The sequence below is a fragment of the Dicentrarchus labrax genome, unplaced genomic scaffold, assembly GCF_905237075.1.
Source record: "Dicentrarchus labrax unplaced genomic scaffold, dlabrax2021, whole genome shotgun sequence".
In the NCBI taxonomy this organism is placed as follows: Eukaryota; Metazoa; Chordata; class Actinopteri; family Moronidae; genus Dicentrarchus; species Dicentrarchus labrax.
In genome coordinates, this window is record NW_026136711.1 from 18,655,891 (window position 1) to 18,677,520 (window position 21,630).

At 40.2% G+C, this 21,630-nt stretch overlaps 2 protein-coding genes across 6 annotated transcripts; one reads left to right on the forward strand and one right to left on the reverse strand.

The window, feature by feature from the left end:
* Positions 1–654: 654 nt before the first annotated feature.
* os9 (OS9 endoplasmic reticulum lectin) lies at positions 655–9,796 on the reverse strand. 2 transcript variants are annotated; one of them, XM_051415806.1, is made up of 15 exons: positions 9,601–9,795; positions 9,009–9,191; positions 6,623–6,686; positions 6,451–6,527; positions 5,763–5,861; positions 5,369–5,570; positions 4,957–5,112; positions 4,730–4,845; positions 4,504–4,570; positions 4,142–4,224; positions 3,827–4,030; positions 3,494–3,695; positions 2,960–3,127; positions 2,320–2,429; positions 655–1,942 (listed from the first exon to the last, which is right to left on the reverse strand). In XM_051415806.1, the coding sequence occupies exons 1-15, from the start codon at positions 9,766–9,768 to the stop codon at positions 1,805–1,807; spliced, it is 2,037 nt and encodes a 678-aa protein (XP_051271766.1). In that variant the 5' UTR covers positions 9,769–9,795; the 3' UTR covers positions 655–1,804. The 2 variants fall into 2 exon arrangements, with proteins under 2 accessions (XP_051271766.1, XP_051271767.1); XM_051415807.1 differs by lacking the exon at positions 2,960–3,127 and having other exon boundaries at positions 9,601–9,796.
* On the forward strand, positions 9,776–21,131 carry b4galnt1b (beta-1,4-N-acetyl-galactosaminyl transferase 1b). 4 transcript variants are annotated; one of them, XM_051415808.1, is made up of 12 exons: positions 9,776–10,826; positions 12,413–12,514; positions 13,503–13,725; positions 13,830–14,006; positions 14,542–14,648; positions 14,902–14,939; positions 15,024–15,204; positions 16,556–16,648; positions 16,794–16,981; positions 17,075–17,215; positions 17,372–17,609; positions 19,096–21,131. In XM_051415808.1, exons 3-12 carry the CDS (start codon positions 13,511–13,513, stop codon positions 19,311–19,313), a joined length of 1,596 nt encoding a protein of 531 aa, XP_051271768.1. In that variant the 5' UTR covers positions 9,776–10,826; positions 12,413–12,514; positions 13,503–13,510; the 3' UTR covers positions 19,314–21,131. The 4 variants fall into 4 exon arrangements, with proteins under 4 accessions (XP_051271768.1, XP_051271769.1, XP_051271772.1 ...); XM_051415809.1 differs by having other exon boundaries at positions 12,413–12,509; XM_051415812.1 differs by lacking the exon at positions 13,830–14,006.
* Positions 21,132–21,630: the final 499 nt, after the last annotated feature.

Genomic DNA, 21,630 nt, shown 5'->3' on the forward strand with positions numbered 1-21,630 from the left:
TAAAGCAATATAGCTACATTCAAGATTAATAATGAACCAATCTTGTCTTTTATTCTTCTACTGTAAGTTGTCATGGTTTATGAATCATGTGTGCAGCTTAAGTGTGAGAATCAAAACTATTACTGCAGAGAAACATGAGTGTTATGGCACACCTGTGATTGTTAGGGACAGGTTAAAGGTTTTAAAACTGTAGTTTTTCCCTTCAAGTGACACGACAGACCAGAGGCCTGTATCACAAACTCCAACGTAGCCTGGCTCTCATCGGGTTACCTGGCTTCACCAAGCCTACCATTGGTGATCCTAGATAAGTTATCTGATTAGCAACAGGCTCGGTTAACTCTGGATTTTCCTATCAAGCTCTGAATGTGTTTAAGAGACGCTACTAAAATGAGGCAGCTTTGAATATGGAAAACCTGATTCAAGTTTAAAGACTGCTTGCTAACTCACTAATGTCATTTTGTAATACAGGCCCCAGACAACAAAAGGGCGAAATCAGTTTACTAAGTAAAGAAAAACCTTTTTTATGCTAATGCCCTGTTTGATCTTGGGCCTTTGGACACTGGCTTCTTTGGAAAACAAAATGCCCCAATTGTGTGTCTGAAAATGTTTGTATATGACTTAGTCCCACAGTGAAATTAAGTTTCATATACGAGATTGCACAGTCACAAATCTTAACACATTTACTCAAGTAACTTAAGCCCACTTAATTTGTGCTAATTACAACAAATCAATTCAAAAACATATTTACGCAGTAATTATGTACATGTTGAGCTCCAAGTTTACACAAATATTCACAAACTTTACAAATTCAGCCCTTTTGAGAACACATCTGAAGGATCCTTAGAAAAGTTTTGTGTGGATTCATTATTTTGATACGCAGAATCTGATTGACATTGTAGATTTCTTTGTTTGCCATTGCTAAATTAAAGTAAATTAAACATAGAGAAGTTCTTGTCAGAAACAAAAGTACAGACTTAAGAGATTTATCATCCGACACTCTTAAGTGTTTTTCTTTTGAATCCCTTAAACACATGACAACCAAAGAGAAACTTACTTTTTTTTTGTGGAACAATGTTAAAATTATGAGTTTACAAAAACATTTTCTAAAAATATAAAGTGCCACAGCATGTATACAAACTGTAATCTAAAGTTGTGTTTACTGACAAATCGAATCATCAAACACATTGTATGCAAGTATTTGTCCTGTTTTTCATATCCAGACGCAATAATAATTTTCAGTAAACAGTAAATTGAACAACCTGCACAAACACTCATCCAGTTTGTTGAGGCATGCACAATTCCCTCCAGCTGTGTCACTTAAAGGAAAGGACTTCTTCGTATAAGACGAATTTACAGGTAAATAATAATTTAACTGTGGACACAGTGTGCTGCTGACAACTTCAGAACGAGATGCAAATATTCAGTGAAACCCACTGAAATATTTCTAGAAAGGTACATATTGTACATCACTCAGCTTTTCTAGCCATCTATCAAAACTGAATCCCATCAAAAAGGGGAAAATGCATAACTTCATTCAACTGCACAAGAACAGCTGAGATGTTGCGGGTTCATCGTGCAACATATAACTGATGCTTACTAAAGACACATATTGCCTATTCAAGACACACAGACATTTTCTGAATGTGCAAACAGGTGAGTTGATATTATCTGCCAGGTTTAATAGCAGTAATTGAATCATGTGGGCTCTTTTTCAAATTTGCAGCTGCACTTCAGAGTCCCCCTCCCTGCTGGTCTCCACAGGAGTTCATTGTCACAAAAGGTGCACTGAATGTACTGAATGATCTCATATGTCCACGTCGTCTGAGTCAGAGGTGCTGGATGACTGGGACTCCTCCTTGGACTCTCCCCATACAAACCTATAGTTGTTCTCCAACTCCTGCTGTCTCTTTTGCTCTTTGTAAACCTCTTCTGTGCCTCCAGTCTGTAAGATGAAAAACAAAGGATTAAAAAACAACCACAACCTTTCTGATCTGTGGATTTAAGTTGTCGAAAATTACAAACAGAACTGAACCAATGTTGTTTTCCACAGACTAAAGTGTGGCAGTCCTCATGTTGATTTGCTGAATGCAAACACTCGCACACATGTGACAGTGTAGAAAAGGCCAACAGGAAACAGAAAGGTTTACTTGTGGTTTCCTACAGGTAAGAGGGTTTCAGTGAGGCGGTAAGCCACAAATACAATTACATTCCCCTATTTCTCTTCAGACAGGAAGACTGATATCACTCTCTCATCTGTTGACAGAAAGCAGCTGGCACACCCAGTAAGACCCAGTAAGAAAGTCACTATTCTCGAATTACCAGGAGATTTATGAGGAGCTCCCTAAAGGACTTTGTATCTTCTTCAGTCAGCCACTGATCACCTGCTTCCTCCGCATTTTTCCGCGTCAAGATCTTCACCTCAATTTTACCTGAAAAGACAAACAGGGAAAAAAGGAAGGGCCTTCCAATTAAACTCGTCAGAGGTCAGACTAATAAAACTGCACCACATGTTAAATCAACAAATCATAATGAAGAATGGTACAAACACAAAAGTGGATGAAAAAGAAAGAACACACAGAATACACACCTTTTGTTTCCCTTTGTTTGTAAAATAAGCTTGAGCTTACTGCTGTCAGATTTGTTTAGCTACCATGATCTTTAAATCTTTAAATTACAAGTCTAATGGGTCCCTGGTCTAATATACAGCTACAACTTTTGGCTAAGCAGTTTGTTCTTCAGTTAAAGAATATGTGTTTATTTGCTCGTAGCCTTCAGCCGTATGAAAAATGTAGGTAACCCTTCAAACTATTTAGTCTTTTGAACAGCTAATCCTTGGGGGAAAAAAATCTGACAGGTGAAGTTGTTTGACAAAGGTGAGAAGAGCAGCTCAGAACTACTAAATACTAAAGATGGAAGAGAGAAAAGGCCGTGAGTGTTTCAGGCACTCCCCCCCTCATACCTTCTGCCTTCAGTCCTGCTTTCTCTAGCTGTTCTTTAACCACGTCCTTTATGTGCTGCCACTGGGGGTCTCCTTCGCCCATCTCCTGAACTTTGACCTCCCCATCAGGGCTGCTGCCCGTCTTATACTTAGTAATTTTGATCTTAACATGGTCGTCAGCCGCTTGGTCTGGGGTGACGAGACAAAAGAGGGACAAACAACACAGTTCACCTCAAAACCAATCAGCAGAGCCACAGGATGGAGGAGGTAAGAGCCAAAACACTGTCTGATAAGCATTACATTTCAGTTATTTCAAATTTCACCTACAGATACATTAATGGCAGCAGAGGAAAGGGCACTAACTAACCAAAAGAACTCAAAATATCAATCTGATAACATAAATTCTGATTTTTGCATCAGTCCAACTCCATGTGTGCGTCTATTCTGGGATGTAAGATGTCACAGCAAACATCGACGGCACATACAGATGAAACATGGGGATGATGGAGGCAGACACAGAGTGTGGCCACAGAGGGGGGCAGGTTGCCTGGTTACCTGGCTGCTCTGGAGCCAGGCTGGGGCTGCCCCTGGTTGGGTCGCTAGCTCTTTGAACTCCCGCTGTTTGCTGCTCTTGGTCCTGAACGTCTTTCTCCTCCAAATGATCAAGCAGCTTGTCCAGTGTCGTCTCCAGTGTCTGTGTGGCCTGCGTGCGATCAAACTCCCCTTTCAGACCTTCTGTCTCCAATTCCTGTTGGGCCTGTGACACAGAGAAAAGTCAGTCACATCAAAGCCTCACGTCACATTACCTTAGAGTATTTCATTGTGTCAGATCTGCCCCAGTAACATTTTAATATATATTCATCAGTCTTATTGTCTCTAGTCTGGAACCTCATTTATGATGTTGTCAAACTCCTTCTGCATTTCTTCCTTTATCTCTTCAATCTTATCCGAGGGCACTGAGATGTCGGAGATCTCATCCTCAAACTCCTGTAGCAGGTGTTCATCTTCATCTTTCTCTTCCTCGCCAAGCTTCTCCGTTACCCTGTCGCTTGTCGGCTTCTCTCCTCGACTCTTGGCTTGATTTTGTGCTTTCTAAAAACAGAAAAAAATTCTGTACTGAACAAGAATACCCATACGCCTCGATGAAAAAGAAACATACGCCAAGATGTGTACAAAAAACTATCACAGTAATCTTGGACTGACCTTCCTGTTACTCTCTTTGAGATGCTGGACAAATTTCATCAGGTCTGCTGGGTCAGTGATGATTTTAAAGTTGAATTTTTCAACTGAAAGACATTAATTTGAAGAGAGACATTTCTCCAAGTTTAACACTGAACAAGAGACACAAATGAAATGTATGACAAAAGAACTCAATTTGGACATATCAATCAAACAAATCCAATAACATGACTGCAGATAAACAAAAGACTCTTTCAAGGTTTTAAGGTTCTATTAATCTTGTTTGAGGCTCTCTGAAGCAGCAGGACATTAAATCAGCTGTTCCGTACAACAGTGACCATAATGATCATAAATGGCATTGGTCTTCCTCAAGAGCAATAAATTACCTTCGTCTCCATCATCTATGACTTCATTGTTGGAAAGTGAGTTATGGCTGTCATCTGCTGCCCGTGCCTAGGAAAAAGAAATTAGATTAGAGTTGTGAAGTAAAGAGGGGAACCTTCCCCATCTAGTGGTTGGGATCTGGCATTTAAAAAATATATTACAAGTTTTTGGAAAGCCTCTACGCAAAAAATAATACGTCTTTTCACATTATTGCACGTATTTCTATACCTTATTCTCCTGTTGAGAAGCAATTGTTTTTGAACTCCCTGGCTTTGTAACTCCCTCCCAGAAGTCAGAATCTTCTCCCTCCTCTGACTCGGCATCCACAGAAACATCAGTAGCATCTGTTTCAAAATAAAAGCACACACAAGTTTACATATGACATGATGGAAAACACCCAGTGGATATTTTTATTTAGTGACAATTTACTACAATACTTTGAAGGACATCTGCACCTTTTCTGTCTGACTGGTTTGGGTCATCACTGGATGCAGGTGATGTCTCGTCTGCTGTCACTTCCACTGCTCCATCTGCCCCTTCATTACCAGCCAACATCTCATCAAGACTCCTCAGCTCCTCTGAGATCTGCTCTACTTTACGCTTTGTGTCCGCTGAGGACAGACAGAAGGAGGGAAAGACAGAACAAAAGAAAGATCATGTCACACATTTCTTGTCTCAGACAATGGAAGATTTCACACAGCACCCATTCAACAGTAAATGTCACAAAAATCGCACATTTGTATATACTCCTTTCACACATTATGTCCTGTCTCAGTATCCTGCTTCAACAGGAAATAACATTAAACTAATGAAGCTAGTTTCTTTCCAAACGCTGCGTCACAGTGACCTTCATTTTTGTTAACTCACAGACTTGAGCCTTGACGTAATCCATGTACTGTTGGGCACTTAGCGCTGGCTGGCACACGATACTCTGCGGCTTGGCGGTGGATGGTGGCCGCAGGAATGGATGCTGGCAGGTGCGACTGGTGTGAACTGTCAGCACATAGCGGCACGACTGAGGCTCATCCACTCGGGCGATGTAGTCCCCTGAGCCTTCTTCACACACAAACTGGAAATGTTAAGAGTAAAATGATTTAGGTGTGTTTAGAATTTTGTACAACATGCAAACTTCCACTGACTTAACATTTATGTTTGGAATAGCAAAGCAGAATACAAAAGTTAAAGAAAACAAGAAAAATAGACCAAACAGAGGTAGTGTGGAAGCGTGTAATACAAAAACATCCACATTAAAATGTCTCACCCGGACTTCAGTCTCTCTGGGATTTCCATTTAGGTCACACTTAGAGCCATTTACATAGGTCTGACTGTGATAGCGCTTCAGTCTGTGCTGTTTGGAGGCCTGGGAAATAAACAGGACATTTTTTTTTTAAAAACCAAATGGATTTGTAATATTTTTCCACAATGAGGCCTAGAACATCATCTACATGTTAAATATTAAACCTTTAATGATTCATATAACTAAAAACTACATCACCAATCACCGTCTTTTCCGTTTTATGAACTTAAACAATATATTAAACGTAGTACATTGTGTATTTTATAAAAAGTCATTTATAATTCTACCATTTGTACAGCAACTAATCTTCTCAAATACTGAAAACTGGTTTGTGTTTGCTGTAACAAATTAAATAAGTAGAGCTCGGCAAATTATATGGGCTACTAGCAAAAAAACATTATTATGCTTGTTTGGATGACAGAGAAAATTCACATTATTTCTACTCTACATACAAAATTACACAGGGATTTATCCATCAAACAATGTGAAAATGTGACATGAACACCCGAAGCATTTAACTGTCAAGTGCCCACTGCCACATACAACTACAATTATGTAATTCCTATTTTCAGCTTCCTTTAAAGAACACCAGAAATCTAAGACCAAATTATAAAGACAAATAACTAATACCACAATACTGAGGGGACTTTACCTTTGCTGTTTCATTGCTCCAATCAAATTCAGATTCATAATAACCTAAGAAGAGAATGTCCCCTTTGATTTCTGTGTCTGAGGAGAGAAGAACATCATGTGTTAAAGACAGCTCATCTGTTAAAGTCATTGTCAAGGATAACAGTGATTAAAAGACAGAGGTGCACTCTTACCTTCAAGGTGGTACTGTCTGATATGCTGACCGTGGCAGAACTCATACGTCCACCAGTCCTTCGTCTGCAAGAAACAACAACAGCAAATGTTTCTGTATAAAATACGGACACATTTTCCTTTTAATTAAGGCTACATGCCTAAAGTCATCAACAATATCATAGATCATCCTATTAGAATTCCACCTGCTCAAAACTACTTTTTAAGTTAAGCCCAGTAGGAGACTTTAGTAAACCCTTAGAACAGACTAAGACTATAATGTGCCTGAAAAAAATCAAGACACACACGACATAAAACATACAAAATACTAAGAAAAGGGTCACAATATGCTAGGAAAAGACTCACAATTCAAGCCTGAATAACAAAAAAAGATAAATAACAATTAGCTATTGAGAAACATCTCTCTCTCTCTCTCTCTCTCTCTCTCTCTCTCTCTCTCTCTCTCTCTCTCTCTCTCTCTCTCTCTCTCTCTCTCTCTCTCTCTCTCTCTCTCTCTCTCTGTAGGGTCTGATTACCTAATTTAACAAACATGCGATAACTTGTAAATCTTTGCCACCCACAAGCAACTTTTGCTGAGCTTCATTTCAGTTTAGGAAAAAATATTCACTTAATTTTAAACCGTCTTCAACACAGCCATCGCTAACTGAGACGAGTATTAAGAAACAGAGGAATTCTTTCAGCATTCATCACAGCCACAATGTCCTAATGTGGCAACAAAAGCGCCTTGGTTTTAGGAAACCAGCCTTCAGTAGAAGAACAGTATGTCACTGGGCACTGGGTCAAGGAACGTATTTATATCATGTGAGCAACCCACTCTCATAACCCCTTCTGGCTGTGCTACAAGATGAGAAAGACACAGAAAAATCTGAATGTGGAAAATATGTGCATATTTTCAAGGAGGTTCGGAACAAAAGCTATCAGTCAGCTTCCCTACAGTCACATTAGAGAAGAGGCTTTGTGAAAAGAGAACAGAGAAATGTTTACATTCCAGTGCTAAACAGTCCTAAAATACCAAAGGGGAAAGGAATCAGTGACGTTCTTCCCAAGAACTGAATGGTTCTTTTGTACTGACAGGACTCTGAAACATAGCATTTGCATTCTTCTTTCTTGTGCAGCTGAAAATGAATCATTTATGTTGTATATTTTGAATAGATCCTAATCTGCTTGAACCTGCTTTAACTTATCTTCTCTAGGAGTTACAGGACTGTGGCTGCACTGGAAAGACCACATGTAAGATGATGAAATTGCTTCATAGGCTCACATTTGATAACACTCTGAGGAAACTGGAAGCACTAAACAGAAAACAATATATTTTTTTATGGACCTGAAAACCTCGTCTGAATTGTACGGTATGTGCAAATCATCTGCCTCTCTGTATTACTTGTGTTTTTTATGCATACTGCAAAGTTGACAGAAGATGTAAAAACATGTATTATATACAGTTTATCCAGTGTTGGCAGCCTATTTTACGTATATGTAGTATATAGTTCTGGACTGGCTGCTGATGGTGGAAATTAAGAGGCGACTCAAGCTCCAGCGACCACCAGTTAAGATCTGACGTGGTTTTAGTGTTGGATTCCACAAAGTTGTGCTCACATAATTGACAATACAATGGGAAGACCGCCTGGAAGAGGCTTTTGAGAGGAAGGTGCTTCCCAGTAGAGCAGAGGAGAAGAGTCATCTGCATTACCACAGACGGGGCAGAGAGAGCCACAAGGTGGCTGTGGTTCAAGAGAGGAGAGCCATGGGGGCAAAGTAGCTAGTTTGCCATCTGGACACAAGGTTGGGTCGGATCAGTCTAACCTGGGTCGCCTGAATGGGGGTGTATGATGTTGAAAGACCCGAAACACCAGATAATTCCAGGCACATCACTGAAGATGTGTTCAGAAGTGTCAGCAAAATATATATTTGCCCAGCTGGTTTGTTTTTTCATTTACTTTGATCTACTGTTTGCCAAAGTTGTTGTCATTTATTTCTGTACACATAACTTGTTTAGTGTTTTGACCTTGAAGGTCAAAATGTTGCCTCTGTACTTTTTTTATGAACTTGCAATGTCTAGTGTGCAGACTCAATTCCTTCTTATTTTTTGTGCTACTTTTTTCCTGCATACTATCCACCTTCTTTACACTGCAAAGTTAACTACAGTGACAATTAATTCACATACAACATTCACATCATCAAACATGGCTCAAGTGATCAGATTCCAGTAGTTTTCGTGTATGTTTTTAGTGCAGTCACACATGTATCTATCATCCAGCCATCTGCTTGAAAATACAAGTGACAAGAGTGTGGTCCGTACGATAAGAGACTGTGCATCAAAAACAGCTTTACCATGTTGGACGGATAACAGTTTCTAAATAAGCATTTGACTATTAGCTGAGAACTAACCTTCACTAGGCACTGGGCAGTGTGCATTGGACTGAGTAGGTCTGGGATGTCAGGCCCGGTGTACCCTTGTGAGTCAGGCTCAGAGGCAGGATCCTGATGGAAGCGCACAGCCTGGGCTGGAAGTCGACACTCATAAAGCTGCTTGTACTTACTGGACACCATCATCACCTCCTCTGTCTGGGTCTGAAGGAGAAAACACTGCCATGAACACTGCAGTATCTTCAAGTGTGATGAAGCCATACACTAGCACTGTACTTGTTTGTTTACAGCTAATTGACTTTGTGTGACTGCCCTCGTTAGTGCTGCTACTATCTGAGCAGAAGTGAGGAAGCTGAGGTTGTGTTGACAGCTGTCAATGATGGTTGCTGCTGCGTAGGTCATCTGGAAATAACTTCCCCATTAACGCTTCTTCGTGTAACTTGCAAGCAAAGTGTACGTTTGAAATGAGTGTTATCACCTAGCTAAGAGACGGGTTATTCCTTTCAGACGCGTTAGTAACGTTAAAAGGGGAAAACATTTCACGCTAGCTATCAGTAGCCTACTTTCTAGCTAGCAAGCTAAACCGTTAGCTTCCCCAAACACCCCCACTCACCTGCCCCAAGATGACGGGATCGGGAAGAATTTGAATCCCGTATTTCATCTCATTCAGCTCCTCCAAATTCAAGAAGGCTGGGACACAGAGGGGACATATCAACAAGAAAACGCACAATCTTTTTAGCCACCGTACCAAGGAAGCAGCCATGATTGACCCTCTCCTCATACCCCCATTTGTCTGACAGCAACAACACACAGAACGTCTGACATGGTGGCAGCTGATTGGTCGGTGTGAGAAGCGCTGCTCTCTCATTGGCTAATGCTCTGCGTCCTAGAACGGTCCGCCCGTTCTGGGGTGTGTTAGTTTATCACACCGGCACGGAGTCAAGGGACGGCGCAGCTACCTGCTTCACATCAAAACTCATCATTAAACAACGCACATGTCAGCTGTCAACGTCTGTGTGGTCGTAAAATAAACTCACACATTGGTGGAGAAACCGGGCGTCCCTCGGCCCGGTGGATAAGGCGTGTCACGAGCCAGTTTGACCAAATTAAGATCATGCGGATTATTCCGTTAATTGGTAAAAACCAGATATTGTTTTTAAGATTTTTAATTTCCACAATTTAAAAGTAAATAACCATAAACGTATTCAGCTGGTGCCCCATTAACCACCTAGGATTAGGGTTAGGTAGTTGATTAGCCTATTTGTGTCATGTATCCAGTACGGACACACAGTAGGCCTACTTAAAGCCAGACAACATCATCCATTAAAAACATGTATTCAGATACATACTACCAAACATATGACTCACAAATCAAACACATATGTGCACAGGCGGACACCCACACCCACCCATCTACACACACACACACACACACACACACACACACATTATTGCTGAGTTGTGTTTATGAGCAGGTCTAGTGGTTGAAAGATGAGCCAAATACAATGCACGGATGTTATAAATAGTTGATGAAGTGTGTTATATGTTGGACGCATGTTGGAGCTCCATGATGCTGCTGATGGACCGCTGAGAGTTGAGGTGCGCTGTGTGCTCTCCGCCGTGCTGCTGCTGCAGGAGGAGCGTCCGTCCGTCCACAGCCTGCAGTGCTGCGATGTGATGTGCAGCGGGTTTTTTTTTGTGTGTGTGTGTGTGTGTGTGTCTCCTTGCTGCTCCGTTTTCCCATATCTAATCCCATTTGCAAGACCACTGAGGGACAGATTCATTAAGAGAGAGGGGCGACAGCTTTGGGGAACAGCTTTGTGCGTCTGCGAAACTGAGGTGAGCTCCCTGTTCGTGTGATTTGACTGTAACAGCGATAGGCCTACATCTCTGTCTTCAGGAGGTTATTTTTGACAGTATTTACAGCTCTGGGTGGACATTTCCGTTTATCTACTGGACAAAACATGAAAGAAGAGAAAGGCAAGAAAAAAATCTGGAGCCTAGAAGCACCTAATTATCGATAAAATGCAAATAGATCTTTGTTTTGCAGGGACTGTTTCAGCCTGTAGCCTAAGGAATGTAATCGGTAGACACATTGAGCTTTGTGAGCATTATGTTTTCCCTGCAGTCTTGCTCACGACTAGGTAGGCTAATAGGCCCGTCTGAGAGAGAGAGAGAGAGAGATCGTATTATATCTGCAGCTGTAGTCATTCATGTGCGCTGCCCCGGATTGCTGGACATTTGATTTCATTACTTTGACCATTTTCTGCTGTATATGGATGCTGGGCTGTGAGGAGGAGTAGCTGAGGCACAGTTAAGATGATGATGGTGATTTTATTCCCAGAATTTGAATGAGGCAACAAAGCTGTCACGCGCACTTTGGGAGGGACCCACAGAGCTATGTCCATGTCTATAACATGTTCACAGCTCTCCTTACCTCTCCTTTGGCTTGTTTTTAGGTTGATTTAAAAAACAACAACAACAACAACAACAGGGCTACTAACACAGTTTAAATCTGATTGGGACGTTGACTTATGACTCAGATAATCTGTCACCTCTTTTGACCGGCCCGGTTATGTCTAAGGATGGTTACACAATCACAGCTAATTATCATTCACAATGCACAATTTGAATCCGTATGCAGGGCTACAGGACTGGGTAATGCTACTGTAAAGACTGTGGGATTGATTCAGCAAGCTTCATATAACATACGTAATTGAAATGAATTATAATGATAGTCCTATAAGAATCATTCTTTGTATTATGTTATAGTATCGCCTCAGTATTATCCTTTATAGCTTGATCTTGAAGATATGATGGCATTATCTCTTAAAACCTGCACATTTGAAGAGGTTTCTGATGCATAGTAGTGTTTTTTTTATGGTTTTATCTATTATTGCCTTTTTTATTTCATGCTCTGTGTGTCTGTCTGTTTGATGTTGACCGTGTTTGCCACAGCTAAAATGGGTATTAGTCTACTGAGACACAGTGTTCTTTGAGACAAGCGACAGAAACAGCTCTTTTCGTGAATGCACTAATGAGTTTGGTGAATATAAGATATGTATAATGCACACAAGGCCTACCCTGCCTCACTAATAGAACAGGAAGTGCTTTTAAAAGGAGCTTCCTATGAGAGACGTTTAAGTGCACAGGTCCAAAACGGCGCATCTGATTGGCTGCTCAGCACCTATTGATTTTTTTTTTCATCTTACCAATTAGACTATATTGGTCACTCTCATCCCTGTACGATTTCCCCCGAGGACTGTGAGGCCACGCAAACAGCTGCTGTCGCACCATATGGACACATGACTGTGCAATTGCTTTGTGCGGTTTTTATATTTATTTGGGAACTAGTCTGTGATGTGACACTGGTTTTTCTAACCTGTATTTTATAATTCATTTTTAATATTTATTATTGTGAACAGATGGGGAAGGCGCTCACTCATTTCTGTGATTATCTGCATGGTTTCTGGAGATGCAGGTGCCTTCAGGGGATGCCCTTTCACTGACTGGATAGAGGCAGTTGGGTATATTTTCTTACTTTTTAAACATACATTCATGGCTATAAATTAAGAGAAGGAATTTGAGAGTTGTTGTTTGAGAGATTTAAATCCACAAAGCCTATACAAATTAAGTTTTTGAACATTAATTTAAGATGTTTGTTAGTAACTTGTAGCCAATTCCAGAGGAAGTGTATCTGCGTACATATGTGTACATACAGTACATAGGTACAGGAATATGTCTGTATGTCTGTTGATAGGTTATAATAAAGGCATATCTTTCTTTCTTTATTCCTTTAACATTTGTTTGTAGCTGAAAAAGCAAAAACGCTTATTTGACAAAATGGTGGCCAAATGAAATGAAATATTAGACTGCTCTCTGCTCACCGAACACGGTAAGAATTAAGTCAGTTATTTGTGGAAAAAGTTAGAATAGTCCAAAACATTTAATAATTTTGGACAGACGGTGGATGGAGCAGTTGAAAAAAGAAAGAAAGAAGTAGCAGAGACAAAGAGAGGAGTTGATAGAAGAAAAGAAAGGAAGATTTTAAATACTGACTTTATTTTTTCACATACTGTGCTCTCCTGTCTGAAACTCTGTTCTGCTCTTTATCTCTGGCTGCATCTAAAGAACGCTCCATAACTCTGTAACCATTATAGTATTATGTTTGATTTATTTTTAAGTCTGTCTTACACAATGTGCAAAAATGAATTCTAAAGTTCGACCAAATATAATACAGTCTGATGTTAACCAAATAAAATTGGTATCTTCTGATATAAAATTAAATTCCCTTTCTTTCTGTTTATGTGCTGAGCTGCAGTGGAGGGATAGTCACACAGAATATTTCATACTCACAAGATACTTGCTTGCTAAAGCCTCATAGTACCTTGAACTTTTAAATTCATTTCACAACAGAGCAAAGACTGTGGATCACTTATATTGGAGTCAAATTGTGACCCCTTTATGGCAGAAACCAGTAAGTCTTTCAACAAATACGCTGTATGTCTCTGGCAGGTTTTAGGATGCGCTCCCTGAGAAAGACGTTGTTGCTCGCCATCCTGGTGTCTGTGGTGCTCGTACTGGCTCTCCTGCATTCGTGGCCCACTCGGGCTTACACCACGGTGGACGTGTGGCAGCGACCGGGGCCAATAGTGGAGAGGCATCTGGAGGAGAGGCTCCCAGAAGCAGACCACCGATTAGGCAACATCCCTTTTCGTGTGAGGGACAGTGTGGCAATGTAAGTGTTTTTAGTTAGTTAGTTAGTTTATTCCATCTCAGCACAACAGAGCTCAGCTAAAACCTGATTGACTCACATACCTGTGTCTGTGATGATCCATCCAGCTTGTTGGCACGTAATGGATGTGTATGTGAGGGCGAGAGTGGAGGAGTAAACCTGCCCTTCGCCCAACTCTTGTTCCCACGGGTGTCAGCTCACCCGCTGCACACTGCCTTTGAAGCCTCAGAGCTGGAGGAAATGAAGAGGAGACGGGCCAAAGAGTACAAGAGTTTCCAGAAGAGGTGTGTAGCGTTGTAAAACAGAGATGTAAAAATATTGCCACCAGAAGAGCAGGATAACAAGTAAAACACTCCCTGGATATCATTTTGGTTTGGATTTATTTATGTATTGTATCTAAATCCTAAATTCAGCCTCAGTCATCTCTGGATCATTTCTGTGACATGGAGAAAGTCATTGATGCCCTCATATTAACTGTCTCACATACTGTACCTCTTCACCTTTTATTCATTATGGTCTTCATCTTTAACTGATCAAAAAGGAGTTCAAAATGGAAAAATATACTTTCCTCCCTGTACTGACTACCTTGATGCCTTTAACTTTGAATAGTTTTACTACAAAATATTTTTTTCCAGCCAAGAGAAAAATCATAAGGTGACAAAGTCTGTTATTAAGAGCTGCTATGGAATTTTCTCTACTGGGTCGTGTCAGTCAGTTTGTATTTTCATGATATAAAGCGTATTTGTATTCTATTCCTGTCTATGCTTGTGAATGTATGTTGAGGCTACGTCTTGCTCATGTGAATTTTTTTCCCTTCAGGTCGGAGTCACTTGCAGATGTTCTCATCATTGCAGAGGCTAACAATCCCTTACAGTATCCAACACAGGGGGTGGAGGTACGACCCCTGAAAACAATCATCATCCCAGGTAGAGTGAGACACACATTTGTTAAAGTAGATTGCTGTCCAACAGTTAAAGCTGGATGATGTGGCGGTACAGTGTTAGATTGGATTATTTAATTAAAAAGCATTGGCCACTATATTTAAAATAAATCATCCAGCTTATCTACATGACCTAAACCGGTTTCAGTATGTGTTTAGGAAGTGGAAGTACAGGAAGTGGATTAGATAAGTCCCAATGGCTGTAACAGCTAAGTCTGTCAATTACTATATGCTTTCAGGCTTGGCTTTACACGACCTTCCCAGAGAACACTACTCCGTAAGTATTTCAGTATGCCTGTCTTTACTTTTACATATTTTAGATGCCTGCTCTCCCTTTATCCCCCCTGCTTTTCTTTCTAAGATAAACATGACTGCTACGCTGGGAACGCTCAACGTGGCAGCAGAGGTAGACGGGGTGAAAATCAAAGGTGATGGCGAGATGCACATGACTCTGTCAAGCAGCCTCCTGCCGAACCTGAACCGACAGCTGCAGTTTGTCACGTACACAAACACGCTGTTCCACCCGAGCACAGCCGACACAGGTGAGGCCTCAAAATGTCTCATTTGATCTCTGGACTTATTTTTTACACTTTAAAAGTCAGTTAAAGTAACCGACTGAGTACAGAATCATGTGCTGTGTGCTCTGTAATCTGGGATTAGAGTTAAAGTTCAACATTTTTGGAAATTTGGCAACTCACTCTCTGGCAGAGAATTGAGATGAGTAGATTGTTACGGTTTTTATGTTGGTACAGTAAATATGAAGCTACAGTCGGTAGACAGTAAGCTTAGCATAAAACAGATAGAAACAGCAACAAAATCTCCTGCTCCTCTAAAGCTCACACTATATATTGTTTGTTTAATCTGTCCAAACCACCAGAATGTGAAGTATAAAAATCTGAGATTCTTATGATTTTTTGCATCAGTGCAAGCCTTTGTGATGAAAACAGTGTAAAAGACGTAATGATGTAACAGGACAAGACAGACAAGAGAAGGAGACTTGAGCCTATTTGAAGTCTCAGTTAGTTTTGCGTAGACACAGCCAATATAGAAATGTCCTTCAGAGAAACCGAGAGCACTTTTTACTTTTATAGTACATTTCAGAGCCTGTACTTTTTCCACTTTTACTTGAGTAAAAGTATCAGTACTGCTTTTACCGGAGTACCGAAGTATCCGTACTTCTACTTGAGGAAAGAATGTGTATACTTTAGCCACCTCTGATAAAAACAACAGTTTGTGGTTTTATGGGAAGTTGTGTGTCTGGCTGTTGTGTGTGGCTCTGAGCAGTTACCAGGCAACCAGCAGAGACTTTACTGAAGTTACTGGTCCCAGCCAAGAACCATAAACCCTGTCAACTGGTTGTTTTTTCACTTCAGCTTTTGTACAGATTTTTGTACAACTTTTTAAGCTTTGCAGATGTGTTTTGTTACCAGCTAGCTTTTCCCCTCTGTTTACAGTCTTTATGCTAAGCTAGCTATCTGCTGGCTATAGCTTCATATTATTGTCTTGGTCTCTTTTTTCTCCTTTTAATGGCTTCACACTTGCTGTTGGTCCCCATGTATACTTAATAATCCAGTGCAGGGGAAAATATTGTGTTCATATGTTAGTTATCTGTTTGTATAGAGCTGGTCTGCCAATCAGGAGGCTTGTTTGTCTTGCTTTAACCAACAATGTCCATTCAGCGAGGACAAAGCCCTGAAGGAAAGGCTCTTACCAAAGAGCATATTTACTCTTCTGTGGCAGGAGTTTTATTAAGTATTCATCTTTTGTGGATGGTACACAAAACATGACATTGAATACATGTAGATGTCTTACTCCAGACCAGACAGGAGCCACTCAGCCTTTAACACTTGTATTAAACAAATGTATTAAAGTAATTTTTCTTGTGTCTTTTAGTGCACTTTGAGACAGAGGGGCATCAAGCCATCTTCAGTATCAAGATTCGTCACGGGGTAACCCCCAAACTGTATAACACAGGATCTAAAGGAGGTAGAACACAACATCTGCATGTCAATAGTGTCAATACAATAGTGTAACCAAAGTCAAAGATTATACCATTCTCAAGATTCCTTCTGCTGTTTTTAAATATCACAACTAAACAACAAAACGGTTATTTGATCTTCCTTCTCCGCAGAGTACAATGTCAGTGCCCTCGTTACCATAGCTACAAAGACTTTCCTGCGTTACGATAAGCTTCAAGATCTTATCGACAGTGTGAGAAGATACTATCCTACTGTCACCATAGTAATCGCTGATGACAGTGAAAATCCCAAAACCATCTCCGGGCCTTACATCGAACATTACATCATGCCTTTTGGAAAGGTAGGGAAGACGCATACTGAAGTCCTTTAGTACTTTCCATGTCTGCTGTCACTGTTGCTCTTTGGTATTGAAGCTCTGTGTCACGTGTCGCAGGGTTGGTTTGCCGGACGAAACCTAGCTGTCTCTCAGGTGACCACAAAGTACGTGCTGTGGGTAGACGACGACTTCATCTTCACAGCCAACACCAAGCTGGAGAAACTCGTGGATGTTTTAGAGAGAACCACTCTAGATCTGGTGAGGAACAGAGGAATAAACTGTTTGTTTTCAGTGACTGTGGCACTCTGGTGTTTTTGCTAAGTGTTTGCTGTGTGTGTGTGTGTGTGTGTGTGTGTGTGTGTGTGTGTGTGTGTGTGTGTGTGTGTGTGTGTGTGTGTGTGTGTGTGTGTCCAGGTGGGTGGTGCAGTGCGAGAGGCCACAGGTTATACTGCCACCTACAGACAGACCATCTCCATTGAGCCAGGGGAGGAGGATGGTGACTGTTTACACATGAGGAGAGGATTTCATCACGTCATCCAAGGCTTCCCCAACTGTGTTGTGACTGACGGGGTGATCAACTTCTTCCTGGCTCGCACTGACAAAGTCCAGCAGGTCGGCTTTGACCCGCGCCTCACCAGGGTAGCTCACCTGGGTGAGTACAGTGTCACAGTAGTTTCATATCAAACATACAATAAAGGCTATATACAATGTAATATATGAATTGTTTATAGCATCTTCTTGCATATATTAGCATCACAAGATGCATATTTTCTTAATGCCTTGATCACTTAAGACACATTGTAAATACACATTTATCAGAGCTAAAGCTGTGTCCTAGCCTCTCATTACTGTACTAATTATACAAGATTAAAACGATGGATGTTGGTCAAACTGTGTGCAAGATTTCAGTAACAAGGAAATTGTAAGAACATTTTTTTTGTTGTGTTTATTTGAATGTTTTCCTGATGTTGCAACTCAGATTTTTTTTTTATTATTTATTATTATAATTTCCACTCTAGGTAAATGTTTACTTAGCACACACAAGTGTTGTTACAGGGCGGACCCAAGCTCAGAACACAGACACAGTTAGGAAGGTTTATTAAAGGTTAGCGGGGACGAGGTGGAGTGGAGAGGTAAGATGGGCAGTGAAGACAGACAGGCTCAATACAAGGAAATTTGATTGTATTTGAGAATATTTGTCTTGTTTTGAGAAGGACTGTTTGTGCAGTGCATGTGACTATCCCGATAACTGAGACAATGATCTGACAATGAGTGGGAGAAGAGCCAGGGTTGATGTACTGGAGATGTGCCGATTGCTGGGAGGTGTGTTGGTTGGGCAGGGATCCAGGAGAGGAGAGTGAGAGAGGGAGCGCCACACAAACACCAAACCCACAGACACAGGGAAACAGACAGGGGAGCTCAGGAGACACAGGGAAAAAGCAAAACACAAGGGAACTAATGGGGCACATCTGTGATTGAGACAACAAGAGTAAAAGAGATAAATCATTTTCAAAAGGATCATTAATAGGACGGTCTGCAGTACACTAAACATACCTGAAAACTGATGGAAAACCTTTAGATAACAAGACAGACGACTTAAAAACCCAACTGCATAATCATCAACCCACACTTTAAATTAAGTGTTTCAGTAATTTATGTTTTAAAGATTCATATCTCATTTTAGTTGTTGAGATAGTATCACATACCAAGATAATGTTTGCTAAGAACTTATACTGTGAAATCTTCTTATCAGCAAATGCCAACATCTCAGAATCAGTGCTCCGCTATAATTAAGTAAATTAAGTATTAAATCAAATTTAATTTAATTTCAATTTAGTTCCCTAATAACCAGTTTCCCACTTCTCCCTTCTTATCTTTAAGGTTGTTAAAATCTTCTCATTTCATGCAGTTCATGTTTTTTATGGCTGCACTGATCCATCAAAAGGAAATATTGCAAATGTTTTGTGCATCTTTTATATTTTTACACTTTATTTTATTTTACTATATATGAGAATTGTGGTATCTTTGGAAACTTCCCATAATAATATAAAACAAAAAAAGTTCGATTTGATTTAACAAGTTAAGAGTTTTTTTTAATGTATTTGCTGAAACATTTTGTATTTGTGTTTACTTCACAGAGTTTTTCATCGATGGTCTGGGATCTCTCCACGTAGGTTCTTGTGATGATGTCATTGTCAATCACGCAACCAAAATCAAACTCCCCTGGGTCACCCAATCAGAGAGCGACAAGACTTACGCCAAGTTTCGCTACCCACCGGCCTCCTCCGACGCCACACACACGAAAAACGGCCTCCTCTTTTTCAAGAACCGGTTCCAGTGTTTGACTCATAATTAGTTCCTCTTCTCTTTATTCTGAGGGTTCCTCTGCTCTTCTTGAGTTGCCAAAGAAGTTCTCCCCGACCGCGTCACGTCAGATAAGATTTCAGACAAACACTTTGATGTTTGGCCTTCTGTTGAAAACCTTAAAAAGAGGTTTCTGGCTTTACCGTAGAGAAAATGCGCCATTAGAGCAGTTTTAGTATGTTTGTTCAGCCAGCGCAGAGCTCTGTGGTGAGCTGAAAAGTCCTCGTACACAATAAATAACCAGATATGAAAGTTCAGGCTCTCTTCTGGATCCGCTGTAGTAACAAACATATCATATTGTTTACACACACCCAGGTAAATCACAGCATAATTTTGATTAGTTTAAGTTTCTGAAAGGATTTTTTGTTTGTCAAATCTTATCTGGCTTTACATCCTCGAGTTGTTCTAACACAGAGACCGAGCTTTGGGAAAACCCAATAGGTAGCATCGTTACAGTCTGAGTCACTCCATTGTCATTCTATGCTAATGTGACTAGAGGTGTGTGTCCTTCAATTTGCACTATCCAAAAAGACTGAGCTTGGAAAAGCAATAGTGACGCCAGAGAGCCTGAGGACGAGGACTCACTGTTAGCGAGGACGAAGGGACACTTCGAAGAAAGTGACAATCCCGTCGACACAGAACATAGGTATCTTTTTACCAAGGCCACATGAAGAACGCATTCAGAACTTTTTCACCTGTGGTACCTACGCTCTGTGACTGACTGGTCGTGCCAAAAGTTTGGCTGCTGGCTTTGGGGTTGTTTTTGTCTGTTTGTGTTATGGTTTCGCCTCCTTTTACCCAGAATCCTATGTGTCATTTGTGAGTGATTAATCCCATTTGAGGAGGAGAAAGTGTTGGTCCCCTCCATCTGGAGTTACACTTGGTGTTACCTGATCCGGGAGCAGCCTTGTTTGTTTGTTTTGTCTCCCGCTCTCTGTCACGCTCCGGGTTTCTTCATCTAAAAGACGAGGTTTCTGTCCAGTGCACGCTGATGAATAACGGTGAAAGTGACTGCATCTCTACATGCTGCCTAAAAGAAAAGTTGAATGAACCAAAGTGCATGTTTATTTTCCTCATTGTAATAGAAGAAGAGAAAAAAACTAGCACATTGAGAGAGAGATAATGAGAGTTTGATGATAAATTAGTAGTCAGAGCATGAGAGGAAAAGTGAGTGACACCTAGTGAGACAAAGTCAATGAGACTTGATGATACGGTGGAGCGCCAAGGCTTGAAAATCCTGTTTTTATACTCTCTTCTCCGGAGAGTTAATGATATTCATGCCTGAAGTGATGCTGGTCTTTTATACCATGGCCTTGAGGTGGCGCCCTTGTATCACTCTGTTGTTTTCTTAAATAAGTCAAATTAGTTTTTAACAGTGTTAGCAAAGAGGTGCCAGAGATTTATCTACTGTTTTTTTTTTTTTTTTTTAAATCTCGAGAGGAATATTTTAAAACTATTTTGTGGGAGGTTTCTGTCCGTTAAGGATTTTTCTTTTTGTTCACCAAAATGCGATTGATGTTAGCTCTGTGGACAGGGGTCAGAATCGAACTTCATCAGTGACACTATTATAAAAGGCTTTTGTGTAGTTGTGCGTTCAAAAATTTGTCTCATGTTAGGATTTGTAATTGTCAACAGATCTATAGCTCAGCTGAAAACCTTTTTTTGTGATATTTATTGTGTTAACACTGAAATTTTACTTGCCTGCTTCACCCCCAAAAAATACTGGTGTCAGATGTCTGATCATGGCATTATGAGCTTTTTTTTTATAATTTATTTAAAATGTTGACGTATTAAAATGTATGTGGAAACACCTCTCTGTCATTTCCTAAAAAACTGAGAACTCAGTTCAGTCCGCGTTATAGTCAAGTGCCCAGCTTCAAAAATTACATATAAAAACATATAGTTGTTGCATTTCATTAGAGCTCCTCTAAATGTTGTGAATTCATCGTCATCATCCACAGTTCATATTCTACGTTTACTTTGTGATATAAGTAGAATTTAGTCTGTTTTTGTCAAATGCATCATAAAGTCATTACAGTTGGGTTGTATCAGATTACATGTAAATCAGGATTATGTAGTCAGATTACAAAAATAAGTAACTGGATAACTAGATTATAGTTTCGTTGTCAAGGATTTCTTATTTTTCAAACTAGTTTTTCAAATTATGAAACTTTTTTCAACAATACTAACAATACATTATTAACTAATGCCACACCAGAAAAAGAATAAGTGTATCAGTATCACGTTATAACAGGAAAACTTTACTGTTACAAAATGATATTTTCACCCCATATTACAACAAACAAACT